The following is a 21,757-nucleotide window of genomic DNA, read 5'->3' as shown; positions in this document are numbered from 1 at the left end:
AGGCTGAACAGATGAAGAAAAACACAGCCTTTCCTCTTCTCTGCACATGCATAATTGATTTGTAAATCTAAATGAAGACTGAGAAATGTTTCCCAAAACACCTCTGTAGGCTGGGTGTCATTTGGGAGTTATGTCTTTTAAGATTACAACAGTCTGGAGAGTAATTCTCTGCGAACTTATTCAGTGGTTTTCAGAATTCAGAAATAACTGAATCATACCACCCAAACCATTACAACTCTTTAGTTCCAAAATGGTAAATATTAATCCTAAGGGAATACTATTTACTGAATTAGATCTACTCAGTCTGACTCTGGTGCAGGATGCAGGAACTGGGAATCAGTTAACTAGCCCCCTAGTTACTAGGGTTATCCTCCACTATTTTGTCTCTTGGATTCATACATAGGCATGGAGCCTACTTAAAGCAAACATTTCTAAATGAAATAAATAAGTAAAAGCTTTAAAAAATAAAAATAAATTTAGATCTTGAGCTGTGTTTTTGTTAGAGAATTTAAGAGAAACGTATTTGCTTGGATTTATCCTTTTAAACTCAAACTTGCACGAGGCAGGCAATGTGAGACAGACAGCATGATCGTTTTATAAAGAATGTAGAGGTGGTGGTATGGTGTGAGACAGTGACCACTATCCTGGGATGAAGTTGGGAAATGTGACAGTTCTTTGTGTCAGCAGCTCCTGCACTGTCCTCTCTCACACAGCACTGGACACAATGCATTGTAATAGCAGTTTCAATCACTAGACCTTGAACTCCTCTGGGCCAGGAAAAAAGTTTTATGTCTTTTGTGCCAATGCTTAAAGAAGAAGCTTCAAAGACCAAGTCCTAAATATTCTGCCACATCTTGCCCTTGAACTAGCCCCTTTAGCTAATAAAATTGGCCAAGCTTTAGAGGCACCTGGGTGACTCAGTTGGTTAAGCATCTGACTTTGGCTCAGGTCATGATCTCATGGTTTGTGAGTTCGAGCCCCGTGTCGGGATCTGTGCTGACAACTCAGAGCCTGGAGCCTTCTTCAGATTCTGTGTCTCTCTCTCTCTCTGCCCCTCCCCTGCTCATGTTCTGTCTCTCTTTCTCTCTCTCAAAACTAAATAAATGTTAAAAAAATTTTTTAATTGGTTAAGCTTTAGAAAAATAGTTATTTGTTCATTATGCAAATATTTAGTAAGACAAATTGAAATATAATGGACAGAATTTAGTGATCAGTTGGGAGTAACTTGAAAGAGTTGATATACATAAAGTGCTAAGAATAGTGCCTGGTATATAGTAAACATTATATAAGGTTATTCTTATTTTAGTCTAGCTTGGTAGACTAGGCAGATGACAATGAACTGATATTGAGGATATAGAATAATGAAGAATATAGAACACTAAAGAGGGTAACGGAGAAGAATAACTAATTCCGTTTAGATATGTTGAACTTGAGATACCCACAGGTCATCCAAAGGGATAAAGCCAAGTAAGAAATATAAGTCCTGAAGATGGGAACATGTTGTATAAGACATTTTAAAAGTGAATTCTGACTTTTTGTGTGGCTAGTGCTACATAAAAATAGACCAGTTGTAATTCCTCAGTATTTTACTTCCTACAACATGAAAACATCGATTCTGTTGTTCACTAGTAAATCAGCGTCACCCTGATTTATCTATGCTATGGAATTAGTTAAGACAGGGATTTGAAAGAAAGAAGAGAAGTGCACATTTGGATGGTTGGGGGAAGGGACTTTGGGGCATCTTTGACTACTATCAAATCCCTGCAGCCAGTGCACCATGGCAACCTTCCCAGGCTGCCACCTAATTTCCATATGCTTTAAGGGGAGGGTGGGGTAGGATGGAAGTGAAGCCTTCAGTGTGCATTCTTGTGAGTGTGTGTAATTTGGGCTAATAAAATGCAACCGAATTATAAATTGTGTTTTATGGAAAACTGAGATTATCTGCTGCCTCTCCACTTTCTTCTTTTTTTTTTCTCTTCTCAGGATGCCTTTGAGCCTCTTCAAGTTTTGTCAAAGGTTGGATTTCAATAGTAGGCTTGCAGCCAGAGCAAAACTACAAATTAAAATGTGTATGTCAGGACATAAATATGTTGTTCAAAAGAGTTCACTAAGTGCCTGAACATCAATGAGCGACCTCAAAGCACTGTATTACAATACAAAAGATACATTTTTAATATTATAGGGTAGGTGTTTGCATTATTTCATAAGTCTTACTTCTGGAATCGAAATTCATTAATATATACTATATTAATACTCTACTATACAACAAAAGTCCTTCCCAAAATAGATGAAACTCAGTTACCAGAATCACCACTGATAATTCTTACCACTGTTATTCAGAAAAACTTATTATTTAGTAATATTGCATTGTGTTGACCAGAGTTTGAAAAAGATAATGTTAAGCTTTAAATAAAATTCTGAATTCAGGTGTGGGTCATATTCTTACCTAAATTGTTAATGAGGAATTTGGCCAAGGTGAATGTAGCAGGTAGTCTTTAAGGGCCATACACAGTAAGAGCCAAATCACTCAATACATCGATCAGTACTGAACCCTAAAGTAAATAAATGTAAATTCACCATGTCAGCATAATCATGTCCAGGAAGACTAGCCAGTCTCTCTGCATTATGTTCCCCTGTAACCAACTCTGCTCTGTCTATTCTTTCTGCACACAACAGTCAGAAGGACCTTTCTGAAATGCAAAGTTTATTATTCCTCTTTCCTTTAATGGCTCTCATTGAATTTGGAATAAGGTCCTTTCATAATCCATTCTTTGCTATAATCCTCCAGCCACCCAATCCCTTTCTCCTTACACTTCATGTAATAAACCATAACAAACCATTTCCAGTTTCTGAAACTAACCCAATTGTCTGTGTATTTGCATGTGCACTCTCTTCTCCATTTGTACCTGCTACTTCTATTTATTTTTCAAGACAATCCTAAGAACTGCCTCTTCCAGGAAGGTTTCCTGCATTCTTTATACCACACCATCCCCCAAAGACCTAGAGGTTATAGGTAATACATATCTCCTTGCACAGGACCATGCCATGCCTCTTTATTGGGACTTATCAGAATGCATTATGTCCAATTAAATCTTAGCCAAATAAACATTTATTTATCCTACACTATACCTAGCCCAATATATGCAACTTAGTAGGCAATCTTATGTGTTTCCAAAAAGAAGAAACAAATGAATAAGTGTTTGAAAAATATAGGGCTGATCATTCATATGAGTTAATTATTTGGGTTAAAAAAGATAATTTAGAAAATAATGAAGTTGAAATATGTACAAGCTACTGAGAGGAGGGTTCCCAAATATACATATGGTAGCTTGATTCATGACAAAAGTGTCACTGGAGTCCAATGGGGAAGTATGGTCTTATAAATAAATAGTGTTGGGCCAACTGGATATTCATATGGGGAAAAAACAGATCTGACCTCTACATCACATCAAACACACACAAAAATATCGGTTCCTGTATGTATTGTGGAACTGAATGTAAAAGCTTAAACAATAAATCCTTTAGAAGAATATATCCATGAGCTGTGGATAGGCAAATTTTTTTTTCTTTTTTTCTTTAAATGTTTATTTATTTAGGGGCGCCTGGGTGGCTCAGTCGGTTAAGCGGCCAACTTCGGCTCAGGTCATGATCTCACGGTCCGTGAGTTCGAGCCCCGCATCGGGCTCTGTGCTGACAGCTCAGAGCCTGGAGCCTGTTTCAGATTCTGTGTCTCCCTCTCTCTGACCCTCCCCCGTTCATGCTGTCTCTCCCTGTCTCAAAAATAAATAAAACGTTTAAAAATAAATAAATGTTTATTTATTTATTCTTGAGAGAGAGAGAGAGAGGGAGGGAGGGAGGGGCAGAGAAAGAGGGAGACAGAGAATCCCAAGCAGGCTCCCTGCTGCCAGCACAGAGCCCGATATGGGGCTCAAATTCACGAACCATGAGATCATGATCTGAGCCGAAATCAAGGGTCGAATGCCCAAGCGACTGAGCACCCAGGTGCCCTGGCAAAGATTTCTTAAATGTAACTCAAAAAGTACTAACAATAGGGTCACCTGACTGGCTCAGTAGTAGAGCATGTGACTCTGCATCTCAGGGTTGTAGATTCAAGCCCCACAGTGGGTGTACAGATTACTTAAAAACAAAATCTTTAAGGGGCGCCTGGGTGGCGCAGTCGGTTAAGCGTCCGACTTCAGCCAGGTCACGATCTCGCGGTCCGTGAGTTCGAGCCCCGCGTCAGGCTCTGGGCTGATGGCTCGGAGCCTGGAGCCTGTTTCTGATTCTGTGTCTCCCTCTCTCTCTGCCCCTCCCCCGTTCATGCTCTGCCTCTCTCTGTCCCAAAAATAAATAAACGTTGAAAAAAAAAAAAAAAAAATTTAAAAAAAAAAAAAAAATCTTTAAAACAATGCTACCAATGGGGTGCTTGGGTGGCCCAGTTCTTTGAGCCAACAACTTGAGCTCAGGTCATGTTCTCATGGTTCATGGGTTGGAGCCCCATATAGAGCTCTCTGTGGACAGCACAGAACCCACCTCAGATCCTCTGTCCCCACCTCTTTCTGCCCCCACCCCTCTCTCTCTCTCTCTCTCTCTCTCTCTCTCAAAAGTAAATAAATATTTTTTAAATGCTAACAATAAAGAAAAAGTGATAAACACAACTACATTAAAATTAAGAACTTCCGTTCATCAAATGACATCATTACATCATTAGGAGAGTAAAAAGGCAAGCTGCAGAGTGGGAAAAAAATTTTTTTTTGTAATCTTCAAATCCAAAAAGGACTCTTATTCATAGTATATGATGTACTCGGACCAAACACTAAGATACAGACAGGCAATTCATGAGAAAATATGAAAGAGCCTTGAACAGGCATTTCACCAAAGAGGACATTTAAATGGACAAAAAACACATGAAGAAGGTATCTACTTCATTAGTTAACAAACTGAAGTCACAATGGATAGATACTATTACTATAAACTCTCCCGGATGGCTACAATGAAGGAGGATGAAAAACGGAACTCTCCTACACTACTCGTGGGAGTGTGCATTGCTACAACTACTCTGGGAAAATTTGCTGTTTTTCCATGAAAGCTGAACATGCACATGCCCTATTACCCCCCAATTCCACTCCTAGGTACACAGCAGCAGAAATATATATAGCAGAAATCTGTAAATATATTCACCCAAACACAGGCATAGGAATGCTTAGAGCACTGTCATTTGTGTTAGCCAAAAACTGGAAATAATGCAAATATCCATTAAAATTAGGAAATGGATAAATAAATTATGGTATGTTCATACATTAGGACACTACACAACAATGAGAACAATTTACAATTACATTCAATGTTATGAGTAAAATTCACAAACATAGTATTTGTGTGTCATCCTTGTGCAGGGGCCACGCTAATCTCCTCTGTATCATTCCAATTTTAGTATGTGTGCTGCCGAAGCAAGCACCACAAACATAGTATTAAGTGAAATAAGCCACATATAAAAAGAATCTATTTCCAGGTGCCTGGGTGGCTCAGTCGGTTAAGAGACCGACTTTGGGTCAGGTTATGATCTCATGGCTCTGTGAGTTTGAGCCCTGCATAGGGCTCTGTGCTGACAGCTCAGAGCCTGGAGCCCGTTTCAGATTCTGTGTCTCCCTCTCTCTCTGCCCCTCCCCTGCTCAAGTTCTGTCTCTCTTTCTCTCAAAAATAAATAAACACTTAAAAAAAAATCTATTCCGGGGCGCCTGGGTGGCTCAGTCGGTTGAACGTCCAACTTCAGCTCAGGTCATGATCTCGCTCAGTTCGTGAGTTCAACTGACATCGACTGATTGGTCCTACCCTCAACGACCCCCCCACCACACACACACCACAAAAACGTAATTCTCGCTCCGACTTGTGTCCCTTCTCAACTTCCCTATTTCCTTTTTCTTTTTCTGTTTTTAAATTTTTTCTTTTACGTTTATTTATTTTTGAGACAGAGAGAGACAGAGTATGAATGGGGGAGGGTCAGAGAGAGGGAGACACAGAATCTGAAACAGGCTCCAGGCTCTGAGCTGTCAGCACAGAGCCCGACGCGGGGCTTGAACTCACTGACCGACGCGGGGCTTGAACTCACTGACCATGAGATCATAACCTGAGCCGAAGTCGGCGCTTAACCGACTGAGCCACCCAGGTGCCCCTTCTTTTTCTGTTGTTTTTTTTTTGTTTTGTTTTTAAATTTTTTTTTCAACGTTTGTTTATTTTTGGGACAGAGAGAGACAGAGCATGAACGGGGGAGGGGCAGAGAGAGAGGGAGACACAGAATCGGAAACAGGCTCCAGGCTCTGAGCCATCAGCCCAGAGCCTGACGCGGGGCTCGAACTCCCGGACCGCGAGATCGTGACCTGGCTGAAGTCGGACGCTTAACCGACTGCGCCACCCAGGCGCCCCTTTTTCTGTTTTTTAAGTAAGCTCTATACCCAACATGGGGCTTGAGTTCAAGTAGTGTTGAACTCACTACCCTGAGACCAACAGCCGCATGCTCCACTGACTGAGCACTCCCATCAACTTACCCAACAGTACCCACTACTACCGGTTCATTCTCTTAGTCTGCCAAGTTCAAAACTTTAAGGGTTAATTTTTACTCTCTCCTTTTTGCCTCATGTCCAACCAGTCACTACTGGGATTTTGTCCTTTGGATGGTCTCTTCTATTATTCCTTTTATCCATCCCCACTGTAATTATGAAGGTCTGAGAACTTCTGCTTATATTATTGCAATAACCTCCTTATTGATGCCATTATCTCCAGACTCTTTCCCTACTCCACTTACCTGTCAGATTAATTTTATAAAAATTAACACAGTGATAGTAATATTAATTTCATTAAAATGTTGTTCACTCTTTTCTATAAGAATATAAAGGCTTCCCACCGTCCATGGACTCAAGTCCAAACTCTTTCTTTAGACTAGAGCTCAAATTGCTTCATTAACTACTCCACTCCCCACATGGAACACATCACCCACAATTTGTTTGCATACCCAAATCAAGACAACATTTTTGCTCTCCCTTGTACAGGCACCAGATCAGCATGATACTATGTCTTTGCTAATATTATGTTCATTGTTTAAAGTACTCACTCTACTCCTGTCCCATTTGGTTACCAACCACCATTCCTAGTAAAGGTTTCCATAATAAACCATAGGTCTTAATATAAGGACTTTTTCCTTCTTTTGAAATTTCTATATTCATAAATATAGAAATTAGAATTAGAATAGAATTAGAAATTAGAATAGAATTTCTTTCTATTCAAGGTAGTACAGAATAAATTGTGAAGTAGATAAAATTTGTCTTCAAATCCACCGTTTTCTCTTTTTAGTCATTATTTTATTAAGAAATTCTTAATTTATTAAGAAATTTTCAAACATACCCCAAAATAGAAAAAACGGTATAATGAACTCCATATACACATCATTAAAAGTTTAAAATTTTCAAGAGTTTGGCCACAATTTTTATCTATCATCTCTTCCCTTGTTTCTTTCCTGAGGTATTTTAAAGCACATCTCAGACCTTATTTAATTTAATACACCATACTTCTGTATGCATCTCTAAAAATTATGGAAATTTTCTTACATTACCACACTGCTATCAACACATTTTTTATTTTTTTAATGTTTGTTTATTTAAAAAAAAATTTTTTTTGAACGTTTATTTATTTTTGGGACAGAGAGAGACAGAGCATGAACGGGGGAGGGGCAGAGAGAGAGGGAGACACAGAATCGGAAACAGGCTCCAGGCTCTGAGCCATCAGCCCAGAGCCCGACGTGGGGCTCGAATTCACGGACCGCGAGATCGTGACCTGGCTGAAGTCGGACACTTAACCGACTGCGCCACCCAGGCGCCCCAATGTTTGTTTATTTTTGAGAGAGAGAGAGAGAGAGAGAGAGAGAGAAAGAGGGGGGGAGGGGCAGAGAGAGAGGGAGACACAGAATCTAAAGCAGGCTCCAGGCTCTGAGCTGTCAGCACAGAGCCCGACATGGGGCTGGAACTCATGAACCATGCATGAAATCATGACCTGAGCCAAAGTAGGACATTTAACCAACTGAGGCACCCAGGTGCCCTGCCATCAACACATTTAATAAAATGAATAATAATTTGTTGGTATTATCTAATGATCAGTCCATATTCAAATTTTGCTGGTTATCTCTAAAATGTTTTACACTTGGTTTGTTGGAATCAGAATCCAAACAAAATCCATTGTTATACTGGCAATTAGTGTCTAAAATCTCTTCTAACTTTCAGCAGTCCCCCTTTCCCACCTTCTTCATCCCATGCCACCACTCAGTTGTTGCAGAAACAAGATAATTTGTCCCATAGAATGTCCCACACTTTGCGTTTTTCTGTTTGCCTCCCTGTGATGTCATCTGACTTGTTCCTATAAATGGAAGTTAGTTCTAAAAGTTTGGTTATAGGTTTAGCACAGCTGTTTCTGATACACTTTCATAGGTGATGCTGTGTGCTTCCTATCAGATCACATCACAGGGTCGCAGGGTCTGATTGTCCCACTTTTAGTGATGCTAATATTGAGCAGTGAGTTCACTTAGTAATAGCTGAATCCTTTCATTTAAAAATTCCCCAACAGGGGCGCCTGGGTAGCTCAGTTGGTTAAGCATCTGACTTTGACTCAGGTCATGATCTTAAGGTTCGTGAGTTGGAGCCCTGCATGGGGCTCTGTGCTGACAGCTCAGAGCCTGGAGCCTGCTTCAGATTCTGTCTCCCTCTCTCTTTGCCCCTCCCCTGCTTGCATACACTCTCTCTCTCTCTCAAAAATAAACATTTTTTTTTCAACATTTATTTATTTTTGGGACAGAGAGAGACAGAGCATGAACGGGGGAGGGGCAGAGAGAGAGAGGGAGACACAGAATCGGAAACAGGCTCCAGGCTCTGAGCCATCAGCCCAGAGCCCGACGCGGGGCTCGAACTCACGGACCACGAGATCGTGACCTGGCTGAAGTCGGACGCCCAACCGACTGCGCCACCCAGGCGCCCCTCAAAAATAAACATTTTAAAAATTCCCCATCAATATTTTATCAGAGTTGCTATCCACTGATGATCTTTGCTTGAATAAATTACTTCATTAGGGGATGCAAGGGTAATTTTTCTAATTCTATTACTTCCATATTCACTAGTTGACATTACTCTATAAAACTCTATAAAACAATGATTTTCCCTAATTAATTTGGGTCATTTGGTTACCTTGAAATATAGTTTATACAGGAAATGCAGGACAAATGCTCAAATCTTTATCTGATTGCCAATGTGTAGAGTATGGAATTGCTGCCCTAGTTACTTCCAGTGGTGCAATGGTATCAGATGTTATATTTAATTCACTTTTTTCCTATTTTTATTTTTCCTTTGTGGAATATCTTTATAAACTCATGGGTTTATATCATTAAATTTTTTTATTATAAATATGGTATAAATACAAAAATAAATAAAACATAATTTTATAGCATAACAAATAATTATAAAGTGAATATCTAGCTTTTATAACTCCTTTGCCTCCCTCCTCCCTATCAAAATCATCTCTCAGGAAATTAGCTGAATTTTAAAATAATTTTAAATTAATATGTCCTTTTGCAGATTTTGAAGTATAAGATTTACTTCCATTATGGAATTAAAGCAGCCATATTAAGGATATGGGATCTTCATCTTAAAACTAATAGGCAGCCATTGATCTGCTTTAAGCAATGGTGTGACATGATCTGTATTATGTTACACGATCTGTGATATGTATGATAATAAGATCACTCTGGCTGTTGTGTGAAGACTGAACTGGGTGGGGTTAGGAGTATATGCAAAGAAAATCTAGAAGGGCACTGCAGTTGTCCAGGCAAAAGATGATGTACTTACTAGAGTGAAGGCAATAGAGATGGAAGAAAAGAATAAGATCTGAGAGAGATTTAGGAAGTAAACTTGATAGGACTTAGTGATCAATTCTATGCTGGTCAGAAAAAGAGAGGGAGCTATCAAGAGTAATTCTTCTTTCTGATTTGAGAAATCAGATATATGCTGCTCCATTTACTGAGCAAGAGAACCTTGTAGAAGGTGCATGTTTATGTTTATAACTAGTTCAACTGGGGATACCTGTGAGAAACCCAGCCTAAGACTGGAAGTTTACTACACAATCTGAAACTAAGAAGAATTGTTAAGAAGTGATGGGCATATGGGGCGCCTGGGTGGCTCAGTCGGTTAAGCATCTGACTTGGGCTCAGGTCATGATCTCACGGCTTGTGAGTTTGAGCCCTGCGTCGGGCTCTGTGCTGACAGCTCAGAGCCTGGAGCCTCTTCAGATTCTATGTCTCTCTGCCCCTCCCCCACTCACACTCTGTCTCTCTGTCTCTCAAAAATAAACATTAAAAAAATTTTTTTAAAAAGAAGTGATGGACATATACAAAGGATTTGCAGCCTTGGAAATGAAAGCACTTACCATCTATTAGGAGTGACTAAGATCATATAGAATAAAATGAGTTAAGAGTCTAGGACTGAACTTTGAGAAACTCCAACATTTAAAGACTGGGAGAGGAGGAGGAACCAGCAGAGACAGAGAACAAGCAAACCAAAAATATATAAGAAGGAAACCCAGAAAATGGAGAGTTTTGGGATGCCTCGGTGGCTCAGTCAGTTAAGCGTACGGCTCTTGAGTTTAGCTCAGGTCATAAGCTCACGGTTCGTGAGATCAAGCCCCATGTTAGGTTCTGCACTTAGATTGCGGAGTCTGCTTGGGATTCTCTCTCTCCCTCTCTCTCTCTGCCCCTTCCTCATTTGTGCTCTCTTGCTCTCTCTCAAAATAAATAAATAAACATTTTAAAAAGGAAAAATACTTATTAAATACCTTTAAATTACTACGCATTATAATAGTTAATTAAAATATGCACAGAAAGAAACCGTTCATTTAATTCAACAAACGTGTGTAATGGTTAGTGTATGCTTGGCACTTTGCCAGGGACTAAGATTCACATTTTAATGGAGAAAAGGCGTAGACACACAAATAATTTAAATTCTACAAATATTATAAAAGAAAAGATGTTTTATGCTAATCTTACTGTGGACAAGAATGAATCCTTAGTAGACAGAATACTTATGCATGTATGTTTATGTAACTTAAAGACACTGACAGAAAAAAATAACTGAACTAGTAAAAAAATTTTCTAATAGTTTGCATGTCATTAAGTCAGATAATGAGGGGAAAAAAGAACAGATTAGTTATTTCCCTTGCTCTCCCATTTATATATTTAAGGTTATCAGTGCTCAAATAATCTATTTCTGACCTAGATCTTATTGTTACTTATACCCAAGGGGAGAAAAAAATCCTCATTTGCATACGGAACAGAATAGCTCTGAGATAGAATTACAAAGAATCACTTGCATGAACACGCCTCTCTTTTGTTTAATCCTCAGTAAGTTGCATAAGGAACTGAGACTACTGGGGAAATGACATATTCCTTTTATACTGTAAAGAAAATAAAATTCAAGACTGTGCCTCTCTCTCCATAAGGAAAGCTTTGCACACTTTACCATGGTCCAGCGGTGTTTCATTTACTTGATTATTAAAACTGTATAAGAAGTACTTTCAATGAGCTACTTATAAATCCTTAGACTGCTCAATGCCATTTAATTCCTATTTTTATTAAATGTACTTCTGGGTTCAGAACGAAGCATTCAAGTCGTCCTTAATTCTCCTGTCTTTTTACTGAAATAAACATTTATTTGGTAAAGGGACGGAGATAAGATGATGTTGAAGATTGTTTTTCCTATGAAATATGCAAGAAATAGATAAAATAATTTGTGTGTTTGGTTTTATTTTTTCTAGGGAGACGACTGCAGCAAATTTGAACAAGTAAAGCAGAGCTGTGGAAAGCAGGCTAGAAAAATCCATGGCAGCCATTGTCACACCACAACCTGCAGCAGCTGTCTCAAGTCCCTCCCTCCCACGCCTGCTGGGCTCGGCAGCCCAGCAGGAATGAATGGGCTCTGCAGAGCACTGTAAATGGTGCTGCAGACCCCAAAAATCTGTTGCTAAAAACCAAACATAAAAATTACCTGTCAAAATATAAATTTTCAACTTTGGTGGACATAACAAACCTTTTTACCTCTGAAATTTCATTAGCAATGTCAGGTGGTAATCAGTCCAAAGTCTTATTCTGCATAGCCCATCCTTGTTGATAATAGAGTCTTTCTAAATAGCAAAAGAATGTTACTGCAATCCATTTCCTAGGGGTGAAAGCAAAGCCTTTTTGTCTTGAGACGCAATTGAGCAACCACCAGAGTCTAGCTGAATAGCAAGGGTGTGAGGCTGGCTACATTTTCCACAGTTACAAGCCCAATCTCTGAAGAGATTTACTGAATTCACACAAGAACTACCAAAAAAAAAAAAAATGCAGTTATTGAGCTGACATGGTTGTCTGTGGATGGAGGCAAAATTACAAAATAGTCTTTTTTACATTGTATACAGCTCTCCTTTTTAATTTGGTATCTTAGTTTTTCTTCCCTTTCCAGAAAAAAAGAAAGAAAGAAAGAAAGAAAGAAAGAACAATGCAGAATATTAACTACATGCACAGGTAGTAGCACCAGCTTCTGAACTCAATCCTTTCTCCTTGTATTTTCTCAATTCTATATCAGGAAAGACAATTCATTTTAAGGAACAATATGCTACATAAAATATATTACAGGGACTTCTGGTAAAGGAATATTTCTAGGAGACTACTTAACTATGGTATGTTCATTAGATCTTAATTATCATGTTATAACTACTTGTGTGCTTCCATATTTAGTATGGTTTTCTTCCACGTTCCCTTTTTGTTTAGCTCTTTGGGGGAGGAGTGCATAAAAGGTCTTACGATAAATTACTTGAATCTGAAAAACCATTTTGGATGACGCTTATTGAACCTTTTTTATATTAAAAAAATTACATTTACTCAAGCCATGTTAAGCATCATTCCCATCTTCTCTCCTACATTATTTGTAAAGCAATTAGAGATGTTGAAGCCGAATGTAGTGCAATTTAGAATACTCTGAGAGAGGGACTGGGAGTAATTTTCCGTTAAATATTTCATCTCAACACAAATTCTGCGATGTAAGTGTTGGGGAAAACCTACATTGGTGATATTAGCTGTAGTGTGAGGCTTAAGCAATATAAAAACCATACAATTCAAGTTCTCTTTCTTTCTTCTCCCCCCCCCCCCCCCCCCCCCCCCCCGCCCCAACCCCACCCCATCATGGATGCTCGGCTGACTGTTTTTGCACAGTCTCTTTGTCTGAAGGATGCAAACAGTCTATGGATGCTAGGGAAAAAGGGGTGGGGGAGAGATTACCTCATCCCATGTCGTTTGCACCAATCACCACTCTCCTGTCGTGGCTTCTCCGGGCAGATTGAGGGGTCTGGACCAACAGGAAAAGGCCCCAGCCCATCCCCATGGTGACCGAGTTGTATATAGGGAGCCGCATCCGCCCATGTGCCGCAGGTTCTCTTACATCGACCGCCTAAGAGTCGCGCTGTAAGAAGCAACAACCTCTCCTCCTCTCCGCCATCTGCTCGGCAGCCGCAAAGCAGCAACCATGGTAAGAATCTTCTTTCTCTGGCTCTTTGTGGCCGTTGGGTGGGGTCGGTCCCCCAAGATCTACTTGGAAAGTCTTAAGCTCTCTTTCCTTTACAACTTCTTTGGGTAAGGGTAGCCTTATGCTTTGTTTGCGAGGTTTGGCTTTGGGGCCCCAAATCCTTGAGTCTGGCCGCCGCCGCAGTGCGGGCTGAGGAACTGCGCCCAGGGCGCAGCAGAACCGTGGGGGAAGAACAAAGGCGGCGCAGAGGGAGTTCTTGTTATATGAGCCCTTCCAAGCTGCAGGCAGCCCATCTGTCGGTGACGAAAGGGTCTGGGCAGGGAAAGGCAGTCGTGGCGTCGCCTGCTCTGTCCCAGTGTCTGTGCGCACGGTTTTCGTGTGACTCGGGGAGGCTCTTTTCTTCCTGGCGTTGTTCCCAGGGGGAGGGAGAGAAGTCCCGAAAGACCCGGGCTCAGTGGGTGTAGCTGGGAAGGGGGGGAGGGGAGAAGGACAGGGACAAAGCGGAGCCTTGGGTTAGTATTAAAAGATACCTCCACGGTTCGTTGGCAGTTTAGGAAGATACCCGTATATTAACGCGAAAAAAAATGGTTAGTTTCTGTTCGAGCCCCTGGCAGCCGGCGTCAGGGCGGCGCAGGGGCGGAGTTGTTTGTTTCTGCCTTCTCTGGCCTTAAAGCCACTGGGCGGGGTTCCCCCCTCACAAAACCTCTGTCATAAGACTTTTAATAAAATGCTTTCATCATTGTGGAACTGTAGGCGTTAAAAGGGTTTTCATTCACTGTTAAAGCTTAGATATTTTTTCTTAAGATGCAAAATCGCAATTCACTTGACAAGCACTTTAAAGTCTGGTCTGGGGCCGCCCCGCCCTGACTGACTCAGAGAGAGAGAGAGAGAGAGAGAGAGAGAGAGAGAGAGAGAGAGTGTGTGTGTGTGTGTGTGTGTGTGCGCGCGCGCGCGCGCTAGCCGCACTTTCTGCTGGAGAGAAAGCCTCAGTTTGAGAGCCAAGGTACCCTAAAGCCCAGGATCCAGGGAAACGCCCTTCCCCTCCCCTCCTCTCCCCTCCCCCCCCCCCCCCAATATGTCAGTGAGTAGACAATGGACAGACAATGGAAGTTGAAGCCATAAAGACAGTAGAGAAGAAAATCTCTTATTGAACGTGATGAGTATGAATATTCGGTGGTGAGTAGAGAATCTCAAAATGAAAATACTATTTTGTTGTTTTAAATAAATACTTCATTATCCTTGCACTGGGCTTTTATTCTTTGGTAGTTCTCGTGTGCTATTTTTCTAATTTAGGAACTATTGTTTTAAAGATACTAACAATGTTTCAGTTTTTGCAGTGGAGAAGATTCTGGAAAGACTTCTTTTTAAGTAATGAAAATGCTGCAGACAAAGAACTATGTCCAGCTGTCTTTTGTTCTAGTGCATCTTCATTAATTCATTTCAATTTAGGCATATGGTCCCAGCTTGGGTCAGAGGAGGAAAACTGGCAGAATAGCACAATGAGATCATGTAGGCAGTTCTGGAAATAGAACTTACTCTGTTAAATAATGTAGCAGACAGAACAGTCTAGTACCAGGCACAGCAAATGCAGCAATGCAGGAGGCAGACCTTATTTAGCTTCCAGTCCCCTAGGACTAATGGATCCTGCAGATAGACTGCAAAGGGGTGTGGCATCTAGCCTCAGCTGCAGCGCAGATGTCCATGTTAAAATTCCAAGTCATATGTACAAGAAACTCTCATCTTTATTTAAAGGGAATGCAGTCATAATACTGATTCCAATTAACTAATGATTGAATTTAATTTACTGCATCTTACTAAATCTGTGCTTTAAATATTTTTTACATATGAAAAATTTCTCTTCAAGCATGGCTGGGGGAACAATGGGCTTGCACATGTATTGAACAGTGCAACCTTATTCAGACCACACCCATCTGCAGCATTTGGAGCAGGTGCTTTTCCTTAAACATTTCTATCGAGTTAGGGATAATCTCAAGTAAACTTGAAGAGTACCTGTATATGACTAGAAATATTTTCAGAAATTTACTGAAAATTCAAAATGCTAACACAATCTGATTTTAAATTTTCCTCTTTTCCTTCCCATAGCGTGAATGCATCTCCATCCATGTTGGCCAGGCTGGTGTTCAGATCGGCAATGCCTGCTGGGAGCTCTATTGCCTGGAACACGGCATCCAGCCCGATGGCCAGATGCCAAGTGACAAGACCATTGGGGGAGGAGATGACTCCTTCAACACCTTCTTCAGTGAGACGGGCGCTGGCAAGCATGTGCCCAGGGCAGTGTTTGTAGACCTGGAACCCACAGTCATTGGTGAGTTGGCCTCAGTAACCCAAGGGAGATCTCAGGGCTCTTGACACAGGAGGTCTGTCGTGAGGGCTCCATTGACACCCTGGGGTGGAGCAGGCGTGTGCAGGTTGTGAGTGACGGGTGGCTGCTTTGTTTTTCTCTTCCAGATGAAGTTCGCACTGGCACCTACCGCCAGCTCTTCCATCCTGAGCAGCTCATCACAGGCAAGGAAGATGCTGCCAATAACTACGCCCGAGGGCACTACACCATCGGCAAGGAGATCATCGACCTTGTCTTGGACCGAATTCGGAAACTGGTATGTTTGTTCTCCAGAATAAAGTAAATAATGACCCTAAGGAAGACATTTGAAATACGATCTTTTCTTTTCAAACACAGAATAGAAATATAATGGAGTGAGGACAACTGGTAAATTATTCCTTGATAGAGTTTTTAAATTTTCAACTACAACATGAATTATTTGGTGTCATTTTATAAACGTCAATGAAGATGTTTTAAGTGAAGAAATGCTTTGTAATTCTGGGAAGGTCTATTATAATCTGTCTCCTCTGTTCCTTTTTTCTAACAGGCCGACCAGTGCACGGGTCTTCAGGGCTTCTTGGTTTTCCACAGCTTTGGAGGGGGAACTGGTTCCGGGTTCACCTCCCTGCTGATGGAACGTCTCTCTGTCGATTATGGCAAGAAGTCCAAGCTGGAGTTCTCCATTTACCCAGCCCCCCAGGTTTCCACTGCTGTCGTTGAGCCCTACAACTCCATCCTCACTACCCACACCACCCTGGAGCACTCTGATTGTGCCTTCATGGTAGACAATGAGGCCATCTATGACATCTGTCGTAGAAACCTCGATATTGAACGCCCAACCTACACTAACCTAAATAGGTTGATAGGTCAAATTGTGTCTTCCATCACTGCTTCCCTCAGATTTGATGGAGCCCTGAATGTTGACCTGACAGAATTCCAGACCAACCTGGTGCCCTATCCCCGTATCCACTTCCCTCTGGCCACATATGCCCCTGTCATCTCTGCTGAGAAAGCCTACCATGAACAGCTTTCTGTAGCAGAGATCACCAATGCGTGCTTTGAGCCAGCCAACCAGATGGTGAAATGTGACCCTCGCCATGGTAAATACATGGCTTGCTGCCTGTTGTACCGTGGTGATGTGGTTCCCAAAGATGTCAATGCTGCCATTGCCACCATCAAGACCAAGCGTACCATCCAGTTCGTGGACTGGTGCCCCACTGGCTTCAAAGTTGGCATTAATTACCAGCCTCCCACTGTGGTACCTGGTGGAGACCTGGCCAAAGTACAGCGAGCTGTGTGCATGCTGAGCAACACCACAGCCATTGCTGAGGCCTGGGCTCGCCTGGACCACAAGTTTGACCTGATGTATGCCAAGCGTGCCTTTGTTCACTGGTATGTGGGTGAGGGCATGGAGGAAGGAGAGTTTTCTGAGGCCCGTGAGGACATGGCTGCCCTTGAGAAGGATTATGAGGAGGTTGGTGTGGATTCTGTTGAAGGAGAGGGTGAAGAGGAAGGAGAGGAATACTAAAGTTAAAAATGTCACAAAGGTGCTGCTTTTACAGGGAAGCTTATTCTGTTTTGAATATTGAAAAGTTGTGCTCTGATCAGTTAATTTGTATGTAGCAGTGTATACTCTCATATACAATTACTGACCTATGCTTTAAAACACAACGCTTTGTTATAGATCCAAGCTGTCCATTTCTCTGATGGGTTTGAATAAAGTATTCCCTGTCTTAAATGAATTCAGTCTTGTGTTTTCTATTTGGGGGTCTGATATTCATGTATTTAGTTCTGAGAAAGGATAACTGTTGACTGTGGTTTATATATGTTCTATAAAGTGACCTGTTTTTTTATTTTAAATTTTAGTGTATTATAAAACTTATTCATTAAATACAAAATAACTAAAAATTACCATTATTCATGCAATTCTTAGTTTTCACTCCACTATATGTTAGTTAAACTGCTAGTACTCTTTAGAATTGGTATTTACTAATACACAGCCAAAGGTCTGGTTGCCTGCCAAGTCTCATACGACCCACATGAAATGATGAATATTCCAAATACATTATGTCTTAAGCTTATTTTCATGCATTCTCATCTTGGCTTGTGTCTAGTGCTGTCAGGCTTCCTCTTCTCTGGGTTCTCAGAAGTTTGCTCTCCTAGCAATTGCTCCCTTGTTCTCTACTTTCTTCTTTCCAAACTTATTTTCAGCTAAATGTCACAGTGGAAAAGCCTGATAAATGTATTCACTCTAATGTGTTAATTATATATCTTAATTTTAGCTTCCAAGTATATTATTTAAATTGGGCCAATAACTTCAAAGAACAAAACTAATAGTGCAGTTGTAGGAACCAGCACCAACATGGGGAGAGGAACAATTCTGGACCAATGGTTTCTTCAACAATAGAGTTCAGCTGCCAGTCCAACTGAACAAAAAGATCCAAGAATAGCAAATTGTCTTGTACCATCACATTATCTTGTTCTACAATAATAGTTGTAATGAAATGATTTTTTGGTATTAACAGCTTATTTGATCTATTTTTCCTTTGACACTGCCAACAAGGGGGTGTAACACAATTTTATATATATATATATATATATATATATATATATATATATTTAATATGTTACATATATATATTAATTTTGAGCGAGAGAGAGAGCACAAGCAGGGGAGGGGCAGAGGGAGAGACAGAACCTTAAGGAGACTCCATGCTCAGCACAAAGCCCAATGTGGGGCTCCATCCCATGATCTTGGGATCATTACCTGAGCCAAAATCAAGAGTCAGACACTCAACTGACTGAGCCACACAGGCGCCCCTAATACTACTATAGTTCCCGGAATCTGAGTTTAATGTAAGTTAGTGGAAATAATGAAAAATAAGAAATAAGCCGAAATCAACTAGTTTTAAAGCCAATCCAATAGTGCTCAGCAGTTTTAACTAGAAGCCAATGTGTATAGATTTGGAAGAAAAAAAAGGAAAAGGCTTCTCCTTTTCAAATAAAAAACAATGTGAAAACTAGATCAAATGTAAATTTTTAATATGCATTCCCAGCACCTAGCAAAATATAAGGAACATGGTAATTATGTACAATGATTATTGGCTGAATGAGTATAGTGTAGGGTAAAAGAGATAAAACTATAAAATTTAAAAATCCCTACAATCTTAATTTTTATGGCAAATGACAGTATGAATTTATTATATATGTTCTATTATGAAAGAAAAAGTTACATAATTTTGCCCACTGAAAAGGCCTAGGACCAATTTAGGAATGAGCATCCCTACCACTCAGATGGTGGTCTCTAGATACTATTTTCTACTAAAAGGAATCAATGTTTAGAGATGTTCAAGCCTGGAGAAGAAAATATACAAACTCAGCCCCAAATAATTTCTCATTCCAGAAACTGAGGAAGATATCAAAGACTCAAAGTCATATCAAAAGGATACAGGAGTCAAGTAGAAGGGACTCTCATAGATGGTACAATGTAAGCACTGAAAATAATAGTGACTGCAGTGGGTTGAATCATAAAAAATATGTTAAAACCCATGAGCTCATAATATTTTTTGCGTGATTTACTTTTTATTTGAGAGAGAGAGAGAGTGCCTGAGTGGGGGAGAGGGGCAGAGGGAGACAGAATCTTAAGCAGATTCCACACTCAGCACAGCCCAACTCGGTGCTCGATCCCATGACCCTGGGATCATGACCTGAGCTGAAACCAAGAGTGGGGCGTTCAACCTAGGCACCCCTATTTTCTGTGTGATTGAAAAAACAATTGGGGGGCGCCTGGGTGGCTCAGTCGGTTAAGCGGCCGATTTCGGCCCAGGTCAGGATCTCGCGGCCTGTGAGTTCAAGCCCCGCATCGGGCTCTGTGCTGACAGCTCAGAGCCTGGAGCCTGTTTCAGATTCTGTGTCTCCCTCTCTCTGACCCTCCCCCGTTCATGCTTTGTCTCTCTCTGTCTCAAAAATAAATAAACGTTAAAAAAAAATTTTTTTAAAAAAGAAAAAACAATTGGGGGTGTCTGGGTGGCTCAGTCAGTTAAGCGTCTAACTTCAGCTCAGGTCATGATCTCACAGTGAGTCTGAGCTCTGCATCAGGCTCTCTGCTGTCAGCACAGCACTTCAAATGCTCTGTCTCCCTCTCTCTCTGCCTCTCCCCTGATCTCTCTCTCTCAAAAACAAATAAACATTAAAAAAAAATTTTAAACAATTAATGGGCCCCTGGGTGGCTCAGTTGGTTAAGTCCCTGGTTCTTGATTTTGGCTCAAGTCATGATCTCATGGTTGGTGGGATTGAGCTCTCTGTCAGTCTCCATACTCGAAGTGTGGAGCCTGCTTGGGATTCTCTCTCTCTCTCTCTCTCTCTCTCTCTCTCTCTCTCTCTCATCCTCCCCGTTCATGCTCTCTCTGTCTCTCTTAAAATAAATACACATTTAAAAAAATATGAAGACAGTGTGGCAGTTCCTAAAAAAAAAAATTATAGAATTACTATATGATCTAAGAATTCCACTTCTGGATATATACCCAAAAGAATTTAAAGCAATGACTCAGACAGATATTTGTGTACCTGTGTCATATCAGCTTTATTCACAAGAGCCAAAAGATGGAAGCAACCCTAAAGTCCATTGATGGATGAATGGATAAACAAAATGTAGTATATACATACAATATAATATTATTCAGTCTTAAAAAAAATGAAATTCTGACACATACTCCAAATGGATAAACTCTGAAAACATGAAGCTTAGTGAAATAAGTCAGACACAAAAGGACAAATATTTTCTGATCCTACTTGTATGAGTTAACTACAACAATCAAATTCAGAGAGACAGAAAGTAGAATGGTGGTTACCAGGAGCTAAGGGGAAGAATATAATAGGAATTGTTTTTTAATTTTTTTAAGTTTATTTATTTATCTTGAGAGAGAAAGAGAGAGCTGAGGGAGGGGCAGAGAGAGAGAGAGAGAAGCAGAGAGAGAATCCGAATCCCAAGCAGGCTCTGAGCTGCACAGAGCCCAATGCAGGGCTCAAATTCACGTACGGTGAGATCATGACCTAAGCCAAAACCAAGAGTCAGGCGCTTAACTGACTGAACTATCCAGGTGCCCCAGAAATTTTTCTTTTTTAAGTTTATTTATTTTGAGAGGTGATGGGAGGAGAGGGGCAAAGATATAGGGAGAGACAGAATCCCTAGCAGGCTCTACGCTGTCAGCATAGAGCTTGACTCCGGACTCGACCTCACGAACCATGAGATCATGACCTGAGCCGAAATCAAGAGTTGGACACTTAACTGACAGAATCAACCAGGCGCCCCAATAGGAAGTTATTACTAAAGAGATACAGAGTTTCAGTTTGCAATGACAAAAAAGTTCTGGGGGTACCCGACTGGTTCAGTCAGAAGAGCCTACAACTCTTGATCTTGGGGTCATGAGTTGTGTGTAGAGATTACTAATATAAATAAACTTAAAAAATTTTTTCTGGAGATGAATAGTGGTGATGGTTGTACAACAATAAGAACGTACTTAATGCCACTAAATTGTACTTCAAGAGGGTTAAAATGGGGGCGCCTGGCTGGCTCAGTTGGTAGAGCATGCAATCCTTGATCTTGGGGTTTTAAATTCAAGTCCCACATTGGGTAAAGAGATTACTTAAAAAAAATAAAATCTTTTCTAAAAATAATAAATCAATAAAAATAAATAAAAGTGTTAAAATTATAAATTATATATAATTATAATTAAATATCATATAATTATATATTTATATAATATATTTTTATATAAATATTATATAAATATTATGTATCTTTATAGTTATATTATTTAAATATATTTAT

General features: G+C 40.4%; 3 protein-coding genes and 1 non-coding gene across 4 annotated transcripts in view; 2 read left to right on the top strand and 2 right to left on the bottom strand.

Moving 5' to 3' along the window:
• The window catches only part of LOC122472353 (tubulin alpha-1C chain), an 83,684-nt gene extending 70,237 nt beyond the window's left edge, over positions 1-13,447 (bottom strand). Inside the window, exon 1 of the mRNA XM_043561806.1 lies at positions 13,343-13,447. The gene's annotated coding sequence lies outside the window, so the exon portion shown is untranslated. The remainder of the gene's footprint in view (positions 1-13,342) is intronic.
• LOC122474114 lies at positions 5,356-5,458 on the bottom strand. The gene has a single exon (XR_006294806.1). It is a non-coding gene; the product is annotated as a U6 spliceosomal RNA (small nuclear RNA).
• Positions 13,448-13,475: 28 nt separating the features above from the next.
• Positions 13,476-17,669, top strand: LOC122472351 (tubulin alpha-1A chain). The gene is made up of 4 exons (XM_043561802.1): positions 13,476-13,589; positions 15,690-15,912; positions 16,056-16,204; positions 16,475-17,669. The coding sequence occupies exons 1-4, from the start codon at positions 13,587-13,589 to the stop codon at positions 17,453-17,455; spliced, it is 1,356 nt and encodes a 451-aa protein (XP_043417737.1). The 5' UTR covers positions 13,476-13,586; the 3' UTR covers positions 17,456-17,669.
• The window catches only part of TUBA1B (tubulin alpha 1b), a 53,501-nt gene continuing 45,314 nt past the window's right edge, over positions 13,571-21,757 (top strand). The window contains exon 1 of the mRNA XM_043561804.1: positions 13,571-13,589. Within this exon, the coding sequence (XP_043417739.1) occupies positions 13,587-13,589 (3 nt within the window). The 5' untranslated portion in view covers positions 13,571-13,586. The remainder of the gene's footprint in view (positions 13,590-21,757) is intronic.

The sequence above is a fragment of the Prionailurus bengalensis genome, chromosome B4 (genome assembly GCF_016509475.1).
Source record: "Prionailurus bengalensis isolate Pbe53 chromosome B4, Fcat_Pben_1.1_paternal_pri, whole genome shotgun sequence".
NCBI classification, from domain to species: Eukaryota; Metazoa; Chordata; class Mammalia; order Carnivora; family Felidae; genus Prionailurus; species Prionailurus bengalensis.
This window is presented reverse-complemented; position numbering and strand designations above follow the sequence as displayed.